Source organism: Typopeltis vanoorti, chromosome 5, assembly GCF_054136105.1.
Source record: "Typopeltis vanoorti isolate ZY-2024b chromosome 5, IOZ_Tvanoo_1.0, whole genome shotgun sequence".
NCBI classification, from domain to species: Eukaryota; Metazoa; Arthropoda; class Arachnida; order Uropygi; family Thelyphonidae; genus Typopeltis; species Typopeltis vanoorti.
Window position 1 is genome coordinate 11,711,713 of NC_143553.1, and position 13,868 is coordinate 11,725,580.

General features: G+C 36.4%; 1 protein-coding gene across 2 annotated transcripts in view; it reads right to left on the reverse strand.

Annotated features, from left to right (window-relative positions):
- LOC150106226 (gamma-tubulin complex component 6-like) overlaps positions 1–13,868 on the reverse strand; it is a 909,633-nt gene that overhangs the window by 238,828 nt on the left and 656,937 nt on the right. For both annotated transcript variants that reach the window (XM_090392253.1, XM_090392252.1), the window contains one exon: positions 12,303–12,444. In XM_090392253.1, the coding sequence (XP_090248379.1) occupies positions 12,303–12,444 (142 nt within the window). The remainder of the gene's footprint in view (positions 1–12,302; positions 12,445–13,868) is intronic.

Below are 13,868 nucleotides of genomic sequence, written 5' to 3' on the forward strand. Positions count from 1 at the left end.
ATCCTTTTGTTTCATAATGAGGATATTAATTTATTTTATACTTTTTATATTTATAATTGTATTCTCCGTATAAATAGATTCAATAAACCTTTTGAATTTAAATAATCTGATTTTCTCTTTCAAATCAAGGGGGAACGTCGGCGTAAATAAATATATTTTGGGGTAATAGGTAAAAAAGTTCCACGATCCCTGTCTTAGAGTAAAGACGAAAACCAGAATTTATAAAGTAGTAATCAGGCCTATTATGACATATAATGCAGAAACAAGACCAGACACTAGGAAAACAAGGCAAATGTTAAACATAGGTGAAATGAATATATTAAGAAAAATAGTAAATAAAACTAGATTAGATAATATAAAAAATACAGATATAAGAAAACAGTGTGAAATACAAGCAATAAACAATTGGGTAGCAACTCGAAGAATAAAATGGATTGAACACATGGAAAGAAGAAGTGAAGATAGAATAATAAAAGAAGTCTATAGTTCGAAACCAAAGAATAAGAGAAGAACAGGAAGACCTAGAAAAAGATACTATTAAAGAAGATGAAGTCTTGGTCGCAACAGATACTACATCTAATGCATGAAGAATGTTGACAAGTAATTATCAAGTATGCAAGCTTGGCTGTCAACCAAATCCAGCAAAGCTGCAGTCGTGGCAACCACTGTGGGCAATATCTTAATCAATTTCAGCAAAGCCAACCCCCACCCAGGACTCCACAAAAGTTTGTGAGACACACATACAGAATCCTTACTGCACTAGTCAATGGTTAACAAGCACAGAAGGCAAAAAACTCTCTACAGATTGACTGTGTTCTGGAATGCCAAGGGACTAGGATATAAAATATAAAATGTGGGAACTACAAGAATTTGTAACACACTATAGTGCTGAAGTAATCCTTGTAAACGAAATGTACTTTCAACAGCATTGGGTGTATCATTATGGTATACACCCAATGCTATGGTATCATTGAGTTCTCGTCAGTGGGAGTTAGACCCAGATGTAAAATACTCAAGTTGAAGTGATGTAGAAGTCATTCTTTCCCATACAAGTTGCCAAAAGTAATTCAGTAATTCTTGGTACCTTTTAAAATGTGACACCTTTTGGCAACTCGTATGGGAAATATGCAGTTATATTAGTATTACCCTCTGCATCACTTCAACCTGAGTATTTTATATCTGGGTCTGGCTCCCACTCACGGGACCCCAACAAAGGTCAAAACCGGTCTGGGTAGTGACCCCTTCCCATAATGCATAGTATCATACATATCCACAAGGAGATGTGTTTTGCATTATGGAGAATACTAAGGAAAGTGATCAGAACTTACTTCGCCTTTGCCACGAGTTGTCCCTGTCCTGAAAGGTTGCTTACGCTTGGATCTGCCGAAACTTTTATAGTTTCTATATTCAGCACAAAACTCTTGTAGTTTCTATATATTCGACTTTGAAATAATGTTGGATACAATATCCACTTAAGTCAGTAAAGAATTAAATCTCAATCATAATAAGCAATCTTGAGTTTGTTTTTGGATTGTCTGTAGTTTGCTAACAATTGAATCTGCTGTGTGACCCAATGCCAGTGAGCCATACATCAGGACTGGCCTGATCATCATCATCTTGTTATAATAACAGTTCGAGTTCCGTGCTTAGATGGCTACGATGATTCAGTAATGGATGTAGTTGCCTTATTGCCCTATTTGTTTTTGAGTAGACATGATCGATGCGGGTTGTAAAGTAAAGCCCTTTATCTAGTTGTACTCGTAAGTATTTGGCTACTGGTTGCCATGGAATGGGGATGCCAAGCATGACGACTTTGCCCTCCGGAAGACATCTTCTTGTGAATAGCACTGAAGTGCTCTTGTCTGTATTAGCATCAATTCACCATTTTTCTAACCAGTGTTCTAGTAGTACTGAGACTGTGTTTTGCAATTTATTGGTTGCCAATCTAGGTTGCAAGGAGAAGACCATTATTGCAGTATCATCTACATCATGATAAAAGTTTAACGGAGTGATACAGCACTAGAAAAGGATTTAAACTAGTATTTAATGCTTCCGATATATCATCTCGGTTACAGAGACATCTTCAGGGAGTACAAAATGAGACTTGTAACACACACACACACACACACACACACACACACACACACACACACACACACACACACACACACACACACACACACACACACACACACACAAAGCAAACTGAAACATGCAGATGAAAGACTAGAGTCCTAACTAGGTGGGTCACCCTCTATAGACACCTATCGGTGGCCTAGGATGTAAACTGGGATCTCGAAGTATTGGTGTTTCCCATTTTTTGGGAAGTTTTATGCAATCATATTTACTTATATTAGGCTGATTTTTAAGTGCAGCAGCAGATTCTAAAAACAGTTTTTTTTTTCTTCTATATTTACTGTGATGGAGCATGATGATCTTTTTCCATTTGATTCTGTGAGCTGTATCCAAAGCATGGTCTGCAAGGCCAGCGGTAAAGAAAATGCTTCTTTACTTCTTCAGCAGAAACAGTTCATTATCCTGAAAACCATTTTTCTCTTACAAAAAAATTTTAAAATAACTATAGATTTCCTATTCATAGCAAGCAATAAGAAAGTTCAGATTGAACAGTAAAATCCTCAATTTTGAACACTGTTTAGTGTTCCTCCTTTACATGCCTCCTAGAAAAAGTACATAAAAACATTACTTTCTTTCTGATTCAAGATTCACATTTTTTTTCCCTCTTTCTACACCAAGGATTTCCAAGGAAAATAAATGAGCACTTAAAATTCTACCTGTTGTATATCTATTTTCCAAAACAGGCATTAATTCACCTGTTCTATTGGAACACTTAATATTTTATACGCATTTCTCTTTCTATATGACAAATTCATTTATCAAGTTCCAAATTTTCTTTAATTTCTTACACAACTGTTATTTCAATTACCTTTGTAATATAACACTTAAAAAATCATTTAAACTTCTTTCTTTCTTAGACTGATACTAGTGGAACTTTCCCCAAAACTTGTTCCAAAAATTCTTCCATATCTCCACATATCTGTATTTCTCTATCATGCTCTTTATCCTCTCTCCACAGCTGTTTACTAGTTATTGTATTCTTTTCACCCACACATGCTCTAGTGCACATAATACTTCCAGTTTCTGTTCAGTCATGAAGACAAGCCAATATCTTCATGGCACTGTGCTTGAAAGAGTAAAATCTTACACTTTCAGTGAGCTAAATAACTCATTTTTAACTTATGTTTTCAATTTCCAGTGTCCAATGCCCTTGCTCTCTGCACATCAACTAATGGGCACAAAGGAAGAAGGCCAAGAAAACAGTTTTGCAAAGAATAAGAATAATGAACCAACTGATATTTATCAGTTGTCACATAACAAAGCACCTGGCTAACCTTCATTTAAGATACTTTTATCTCCATGAGTCCTTATATGTATATAAATTTCCCTATCCATACTTAAATAAACTCTGATGATAATGATCAATGACACAGTTTATTTGTGGTAAGCATTTCACCCTTGTTGTAGAATTTAAGACTGTACTTCTTGAGTTTTTCTGTTGCAAGGCCTAGGCGTTGTATCATGCATGAATCAATCTGCTTGTGGAGAGGAAAAACCTAATATCACATCTTATCGAATAAGGCCATTCAATCTTAAATTTATGAAATGCTAAAATAATAGCCATCCTTCAGGGATGAACAGCAGCAAAAGATCCTTTCCAACAAACCATCACACCTCTCTCATCAAACTTCACACTTCAGGGATGATGCACTTGGGCATAATCTTTTTCCTTAGGCATTTGCTACACCACCCATACTTGCCTTTCCAATCAGAAAATGATGTAGCATGATTCACTCCATATCATCAACTTAGAATGCACTATGGAACAGTCACAGTGTAGACTTGCCATTGATTTCCACAGCTGATGTGCAGCTTCCCTTTAATAGGAAAAGAAACTGTGCAGGTCTTTATAGAGTTTCTTACTGGTAACTTGAACTCTGTGGCCTAGTGTAGAAAAGATAAAGTCACAGTAGATCATAGTTCCCCATTGGACTGCTGAGATTTCCATACCATTCTTTTGTACTTTGGTGCTGGTTTCCAACATCATCTTGTGAATTTCTTGAGTGAGATTGTATCCTTACATTTCTATAAGAAAATGTTACCCCCAGCTGATGTTTGTTAATATAGTCTATTACTTCATCCTTTGAGGACACCCTTTTCAAACCATGCAGATCAGCATTCCTAAAAGTACTCGCTATTGTAAATATCAGTGTTTCAGTTGAAAGCAGTCTAGCACAATATCATGATATTTATTTCAACACAGTGTATATATGGAAAAATGTGTGACATAAAAAAAAAAAAAAGACAGTGAACATATTCCAATAAAACAACTTTCAAGTAAGAAAAGTGAACCACATGCTTAAAAGGGGTGCATGGGTCTAAATGTGGTTTTAATTTGAAAGCCAAATTTATATCTTGCCATTTAAAATTTCAAATGTTTCACACTCTCTCAATGATTTCATCCTACACTTTGCTGATTCTGGAGTATAATGTATCCAATATTCCTGCAACCTTGGTATTCACAGCTGAACTACAACTGTCAAATTACAGGAATAAAGACTGCATTTATTATTATTATTATTATTATTATTACCACGGGCTACTCCAGGAGTCCTTAGACTCATCGAGGGAGGCCCTAAACATCATGTTCACACAGCTGTTCAACATTCTCACAGTATCTATCATACCTTGCCTTGAACTCGCTCACTGTCATAGCACCCACAACAGACTCTGGCAGCTTATTCCACTCATTTACCACTCTAAAAGTAAAGAACCCAGCTCTAACACCCCTGCTAACCACGCTCTTGCCCAGCTTCCATGGGTGTCCCCTAGTTCTCCCACCACCAGTCCTGATCTCAAAAATATCATCTGAATTAATCCTATAGAATCCTTTTAGCAATTTGAATGTCTCAATCATATCTCCCCTTTTTCGCCTATCAACTAGTTTCTGCAACCCACAAATCTTCAACCTGTTCTCATATGGTTCATTCCATAGACCTGCTATAGTGTATATATGGAAAAATGTGTGACATAAAAAAAAAAAAAAAACAGTGAACATTCTCCAGCTATGAACATATTCCAATAAAACAACTTTCAAGTAAGAAAAGTGAACCACATGCTTAAAAGGGGTGCATGGGTCTAAATGTGGTTTTAATTTGAAAGCCAAATTTATATCTTGCATTTTATATCAAATTTATATCAAATTTATATAAAACAACATATCAGAAATACTGATGAGACCTTCCTAACTAACTACAGAATATCTGGATCAGTACAAACAATTTTGCATTATCAAATACAGTCAACTCTCACAAAAGCAAGCATATATAAATCACTAAAATAGTCTATCATAATAGATTGTTTATTACTGGGAATTTTCTTAAATAACATTGTGCCTCTGGGACTTTTGAAGAGATTTTGGTTATAGAGAGTGAGTTTATTATAATGTGCTTGCTATAGTGAGCAATGTATGTACCAATTTGAAATTAATAAAAATATGCAGTCAAAGATATCAGGAATCAGCTAAAGAAATGACTGCATAAAATTTAGTCAGCACTTTAATGATTTGTTAAACTCTTAGGAATCTCATTCCATTAGAGCTCCTCAATTCAATGACATTTCTTCAAACTGTTTGCTCATCTGTCTGAAATTTCCAAATATCTGCAAGTGCTGCTTTTTCAGTATATCTTTGTCAGGACCACACAGTCACTCCTAACAAACAAAGAAATACAGGGGTGATTAGTAGCTAATTCATTATTACCTCATGTTATTATTATTATTGTATGGGCTCATTTATAGAGTCCTAAGACTCATTGTGGGATACCCAAACTATCCACAATATCTGATATACCTCTGCTTGAACCCACTAACATACAAAGTGCTCACAAATGACTCTGGCAATCTCTCACACCCCCCTACTAATCCCAATTTTTATCAACTTCCAGAGATGACTTCTTGTTCTACCCCCTCTAGCCAAGTGCTAAAACATTTCCCCCTACATCAATTATATAAACCCTTAAAGTAATCTAAATGGTTCTACATATCCCTTCCTTTTGCATATCGACCAACTTCTGCAATCAACACATCCCCAATATTGTCAAAGAGCACATTCCACAAAACATTTACCATCTTGCCTCTGAATCATCTTCTCTGCTTCTGCATCCCTAAGAAACGTAGGAGACCAGACCTGAGCACAGTAATCTAGATGAGGATGTATCAAAGCCTGATAAAGATGAAAATAACAACTTCCTTATCTCTGCTTGTTAGCGTGTTCTTCAATAGCCTAGTAATTTTATGAGCTACCCTGGTGCCCTTAGTGATATGCCTTCTAAATTCAAACTCTACCACCACCCACAAACTTCTAGCTTCATCTATTTCCCAGAGTATAATTCCATCAACGAGGTATGCAGCTTGTAGTCAATTTATCCCAATATGCATATCACTACATTAAACTGACATCCATTATCTTTTACCCACACTGACAGCCTACAGCCTATTTAAATTAATCTGCAAGCTTGCCACGTCACCTTGATTAACTATTACTCTACCCAGTTTTGCATCATCAGAAAACAATTGAATATTGCCTTTCAGATTATTTCCTATATCATTTATGTACAAATTGAAAAGTAATGGTCTCACCTGAATTCTGCTCCTTCTTATACAACTTTTTGGTATCTGTCCATCAGCCACCCTCTTACATACATAACCAGTGTCATATCCATCCCCATTATTTCTATGAGGGTTGTTTGAAAAGTTTGGTAAATTTCCAATAGATGGTGACACAATTCATTCATTCATACCAGCGTTGGCACGTATCATCTTTTTCATGACCCCTGGCAAAATTTTATCCACGTGCGACACATAGTTCTCGTTTCATTTTTAATTTGGCAAACATTAAAAATGGAGAAAAACGAGTTTCATGCAGTGATAAAACACTTTTATTTGACGAAGTGGACAGCCATGCAGATCAAAGCCGAGTTAGATGAAGTTCATGGGGACTCTGAACCAGCATTAAAGATTATTTATTTTTAGATAAATGAGTTTAAATATGATTGTAAGTCCATCGAAGATGAAGCTCGCTCCAGATGCTCGCCTGAGGTCACTATGAAGGAAATTATTGACAAAATCCATAGTATCGTTATGGAAGATCATCGAGTGAAAGTGTGTGAGATTGCTGAGATTGTAGGCATCTCCACTGAATGGGTGTATAATATCCTGCATGAAAAAAGTTGTGTGCACGATGGGTGCCATGATTGTTGACTGTCGATCAAAAATGCATGCAAAAAGACATTTCAACTCAGTGTCGCGATGTTTAATCGCAATTTGTAGGATTTTCTTCATTGATTTGTGACTGTAGATGAAACTTGGATCCACCACTACACACCTGAGTCAAAGCAGTAGTCAAAACAGTGAACAATGCCCAGTGAAAGAGCACCAAAAAGAGCAAAGACTATTTTGTCAGCTGGGAAGGTGATGGAAAATGTTTTTTGGGATTCCCAAGGAATTATCATGTTAGACCATTTGGAAAAGGGTAAGACAATAACAGGAGTCTATTATGCATCATTGTTGGACCATTTCAAAAGAAGAACTGAAGAAAAAAATGGCCAAGATTGGCACACAAAAAAGTGCCCTTTCATCAAGACAAAACGCCGTCTCACACATCGGCCGCTGCAATGGCAAAATTGCATTAACTGAGGTTTGAACTGGTTCCACATTATTATTATTTAGGCCTCCATGGAATCAAAAGACACATTGCGGGAGGTCCTTCCAAAGAAACACAAAGTCTATCAAGACAAATCGTGGGCGGTCCCTCCTAGGAAACACAAAGTCTATCATACCACTCCTTAAACTCATTGACCGTTCTCACTCTCACCACTCTATCAGGCAATGCATTCCATTGTTCAACCACCCTCCATGCAAAGAAACCACTCTGCAACCTCTTGCTCACAGTTTCCTTTCATAACTTCCAGGGATGGCCCCTTGTCCCCACTCCTTCCAACTGTTCAACCAAACAAAAGAACTCCCCAGTGTCAACCCTGTAACCACCTCTGAACAGTTTAAAAGTCTCAATCATATCACCTCTCCTTCTTCTATCCACCAAACTCTGCAGTCCACATTTCCTCGGCCGATCCTCATAATTAGCATTGTACAGTCCTGAAACTATTTTTGTTATCTTCCTTTGTACCCTTTCCACAGTTAATTTATCTCCTTCAAATCCTGGGGACCAAATCTGAGAACAATAGTCGAAGTGTGGTCTGATCAGTCTTATACAACGGAATGATAACTCTTATCTCTGCAGGTCAGTGTCCTTCTCATTATTGCAGCAATCCTCTGTGTTACCTTCACCACCTTTGCAATGTCCCCTAAATTTCAGGTTTCTATCAATCATCATTAACCCCAGATTGCTTGTCTCCCCTACTTCCTCCAGTATAGCTCCTCCCGCAGAGCATGCAGCCGTATTCTCCGGATTTGGCCCTATGCGACTTCTTCTTGTTCCCAAACTTAAAAATTTGGGTCGGTGGGAAAAAATTTTCTTTGAACGAGGATGTCATCAAGGCTGTCAATGACTAATTTGCACAATTTGACAAATCCTACTTTTTAGATAGGATGAAAAAATTAAAAACTCGGTGGACCAAATGTGAAGACCTCGATGGAGATTATGTTGAGAAATAAAGGGTGATTTTTTCCAAAAAAATGTGTTTGACTTATTTTTTTACGAAACTTCAAACAACCCTCATAATTTGTGTAATAGAGTGTGATATCAGAATTGCAAAATCCAGCAGAATCATGATGCAGCTATTTTCTTCATCCAACTCAGCTGTCACTCATTATACAAAAGTTAGTAAATTACTAAGGCATGAATAACCCTTCACAGAGCCCTGTTGTCCCTCATAGAGTATCATATTCTTATTCACCCATTCTTGTTTATCAACTCTCTTTTTTAACCAATTTTTCCAGTACTTATACCACCACTCCTGAGATGCTGACTGGTCTATCATTTGCTACTGCAGTCTAAGAACTTTCTTTATACAAAGGAATTATTTTGTCCCCTTTCCACTTCCTCAGAACTCTACCAGAGCTGAGACTTAAATTACTAGTTCCCTTACATATTTTCATAAAACACGAGATGATATCCCATCTAATCCCGCATTCAGTTTAAGACTGAGATTCTGTAATATCTTAAGAACCTCCATAAATTAAAGATACCAAGAAATTATATACTTGGTTTAATCCTTTTTCCAAATGTAAGCAAACAAAATTTGCACCTGAAATATAATCAGGACTAGGGCAACTTGTATATAGAAGCTAATGACTTCACATCACTTGCCTTAGTATCCCATTATGCAAAGCACATATCCTTATGGGTATGTGCTTTGCATATAATTTTTTCCAAAATTCTTAATACACTAACTGCCCGATCTTAGCTCAAAACCTACTCACTTTGATTCACCACACTCTTTGATTACACAAGTAAATCAAATCCTGTCGGCTGTGCCACTGTAATGTTACGGTGACTTATGTTTATTAGCTTTTAATTTTACTGTGTTTACCTATATTTGATCTCACTAAATCTCCAATTACTTCTTTGTCTGCTGCGCCTTTGTAAAGTTACTTTATTTGTTATATACCCTTTACCTATCTACCTTACTTAATCATTTATCTCTCTTAAGTCTCATTAATTCCTTACTCATACAAATCTTATTATTTCTCTAACTGTTGGCTGCCATAAGCGTATTGAATGATAGTGCACCGTACTGTAAACAAAGACACTGCCTCAGGCCAGAGCCAATCCCTTTGTTATATTTTTGGTATTAATCCCATTTCAAATTTTGGAAAAATTTAATTGTTAACGGTGCATCATCCAAAATTATTAGACTAGAGAAGCTTCGTTGTCTGGGAGAAAACACTCAGAATGGCACAATATTCATACAATTACTATTCCAAATTTCATCAAAAACTTATGTGTCTTAATTTTACTGCAGTCGTGGCTATCCCCAAAAATCTTGATTCGCACAGGTTCTACTTTATGAGTGGTGCATTGAGAACATAGATCATGCAAGTTATTAGGTTGACAAGAAAGGATTTATTCAAAAAAAAAATTACGGTACAATTACTGATAATTAGTTAACTAAACAAATTCAATCATGCAGGTGGGTGTAACTTGGGCATTCTTAATTCTTCTCAACATGAAGCAAAATCTATTACTAAACAAATTATGAATTCCCTCTAACTGCTTAACATTCTTGGGTAATCATTTACCAAATCTTTAGTCTTGGGAACTATTTGACTATAACAAAACTATATATTCAATCGCAACTTTTTACAAGTCCTCATATACAGAGCTACAACATTCTACTTGTGGATCAGATTCTAAAGTCCTATTATACTTCAAAAGTCCAATAATTTATCAGTTCCTATCTTCGTTACAATCTAACATTTCTGTATACACAAAAGATTGAAAGTTCTTACATTACTGGGGCATTAGGATCTCTCTGGCTTTCTCCTTTGATGATATGTTATATTCTTGCGGTTCGTTATTAAGTTGTTTCTTCCTTCGGTTTACTGCTTTCAGAAAAGACTGGCTAGCGAATATGTTTATGATTCACTTCCTTCGATGCAGGCGAAGCTGGTCTGGGGATCAGTCCACGTGGTTCCGCATTTCATCTCGGTCTATGCTGATTTTACCACTGTGCCGAGGCCAATGCTTTCTCTGAATCTTTATCTAACTCCATAGCTACCAATGGACATCGTCCTTCTCAACCGCACTCGAACTTCCTTCTCTGGGAACAAGATGAAAAAATCCCCAAGTTGGCGTTGCCGAGCTCTATATATTCACTGCTGTGATATTCTCCCTACTACGTCATTTTTTACCAGGCACCTAATTCTTCTGCACTCCATGCTGTTGCTCCTCCTTGCGTGTCCATAGGAAACTCCCTTACGCCTTTTTAGACTTTGCGTACATGACTGCCTCCGGACATGTTCTTAATCCGCTTATCTCTTCTGTAACTTTGATCTAAACTTTCGCATACTAATTTTTCACCTATTTTCAACCTCAGTTATATTTAGAAAGACACTTAATATTATAATGCATAAGAAGAATTTTAAATCCTGGACTTGATCGTTATTTTACAATCAATTTCACCTTTACCAATATACAAGTATTTCTCCAAGAATTTTGATACTTGCTAAATCTGAATGAAATGTAGTACAATAAATTTATCCTTCATTCAAGATTTAACACTACCATACACCATACATATTTTAAACCATTAATTACCATTATTAATTCTGCAGAGAAGTAAGGTTCAAGTTGAAACATCCAATTTATTCTCTTTACCAAAGGAATTCTTTCTTTTATAGAGACTAAACTAATGTTGCACTGTCTGAAGCCATCCTTCCATATACACAGTAATTCAATTCACAAAAATGATTCAAGTTAAACCAATTCAAATATAATCTCGTTCTCCTGGATCACTATCTTCTCCTAAAAACTCTCCTAATCATCCATACTGACTACAGGCTCATGCTGGAACTAGCTATCAGACACATCACTTCTTCTTTCACTACGCATTATTCCCGCTTCCCATCAGACACATCACTATTATTACTCAACTCTATCATGTGAGAAAATTACTTGCAAATTTTCCAATTACACTATTTTCTTTACTTGATCTAACAATCTTATGATATATATGGATATTCTTTTCACTGTCTTCCAAAGTTACTGCTGTTTATATATTTATTTTGCAATTTTCATCTTGCATATACTGTCCATTAATCCATTCTTTAGTTTTCACTTACACCAACAACTCACTTTTACAGTTACTTAATGCATCCCTATCTCAGCTCATTCTTTGATGTCATCAACTTGATTTTAAATTCTTGCATGATGCATTCATTTTCATTTCATCTTACTTCATATCAATATGCAAATTAACGCTTGTACCCTCCTCTTTGTAGTTATTCTTACTAGTACGTGTCTCTTATTTTTAATGCTCACTTTCTTTACTAGCTTTCTTATTGATTCTTTTATCTAGGTTCAGAAAGGTGAATTCATACTGACACATGACATTGAATAAATTTACTGTGATGCTATGTATTTAAAAGTAAATTCAATTTCACTAAAAAAATTCACAAGTTCATGACTCCATGTATCAATAACTGTCCATAAATAGCAAAACCAGCAGAACAAACATGCCAAGGAATTTATGTATATAAATACTTACTGAGCCTCCAATGGGGGTAGAAGAGATCTATTCATTAATGTTGGTAGCGGAACATATGAACAACTGGAAATGTCGTCCATGCGATTGTCAATGGAGCAAGAGTGTGGTATATTATTTGTTAAATCAGACAATGGTAGTTCACCTACAAGGGAAAAAAAAAAAAAAAAAAAAATATATATATATATATATATATATATGTAAATATATCCTTAAACATGCCAAAAACTGACTCGATTCTAATAATATGAATATGCAACACATACAGTTTTGTCAGTCATGCCTGTAATGGACAGGTGATGCACAACCCCACTTTCCTATGGTATGACTTGTTTCCATAAATGGACTCTGGCGAAACTAGAAGGTATTTCTGCTATAAAGGGATACCTTCCTAGTTGGAGGACATGCCAACTAAACTAAGTAGGTGATAGAACAACTTCGCTGCCCTATGAAATAGCACTATCTGATTTACTGGAGGCCTGAAGCATATGGAATGTTTGGTCTACAAGCAAGGATTCTGGGTTCTATTTCCCCCTCTCCTCCATGCAATGAGAATGATACTGTTCAAGATCATGCCAAACATGCTTAGAGCACCATAAACTTCTCCAGTTTAAGGGTGTGTCAGTTAAACAGTGGGCTAGAGGTCAGCTGCCAGTTAGTGCTTGAGCTAGAATCTCTCAGTAATGAGTCAGGAGTCTACTTGCTCAACTGACACACAATCCTGCTGCCACATTCTCTACGTTGTCAGGCACTACAAAGGTGTCAATTGGGACGACTCCAGAATTTTTAGTCCTCCTTTCCTTGGTCTGACTACTGCTTCCACTCATCTTACCCTAACACCTTCTTCAAATGAGTCAAGGAAATTATCCTCACTGGTATGAAGGCATCATCCCTCATTCTACCTAATATCCTTGTTCACTTTCCAATCCCTGATTCAACAGAAAGTGTATCAATGCATTCAAAGAAAAAATTCAGCTTATTTCACATTACTTGCATCAAGAACTCCAGCTTCATATTCCACCTATATCAAAGAATTAACAAATGCAACACAGTCATCAGCAGATCCACATCAGATTTTATAAAGGTCAAAAGCAGAAAACTTGCCTCCTGTCAAAATGGAAGCCATGCCTTCTGTTCCATAGCTACTGGAAGCACCTTATGCCTCCTATAGTTTTTCAACAAAAAAGACATCAGAAAAGTACTAGGGCACTAAAAAGTCTTTTGTCCTGATGGCATCTCTCCAATTGTTCTTAAACATTGTGCTCCAGAGCTAACAACTATCTTACTCTTGTTGAGAGGCTTATACGCTGGTTAGACATAATAACTAATATTTAAAGAATTGACAGCGTATACTGGAAATATAGATTAAATAAACTTTAATATACACTTTCCGATATTTCGGCGAACGTTACGTTGCCATCTTCTTGGGAACTTACTAAAAGGACACGTGCACACAAGTACTAATACAACAAATGAGACTGAGGCTAGGACGCTAGCGTTTTCCTAAAGTCCTGATGGTGCCCCCTGGCGGGCTATATTGGTAGTTCTTGGCCTTTGGGCTGACGTTCT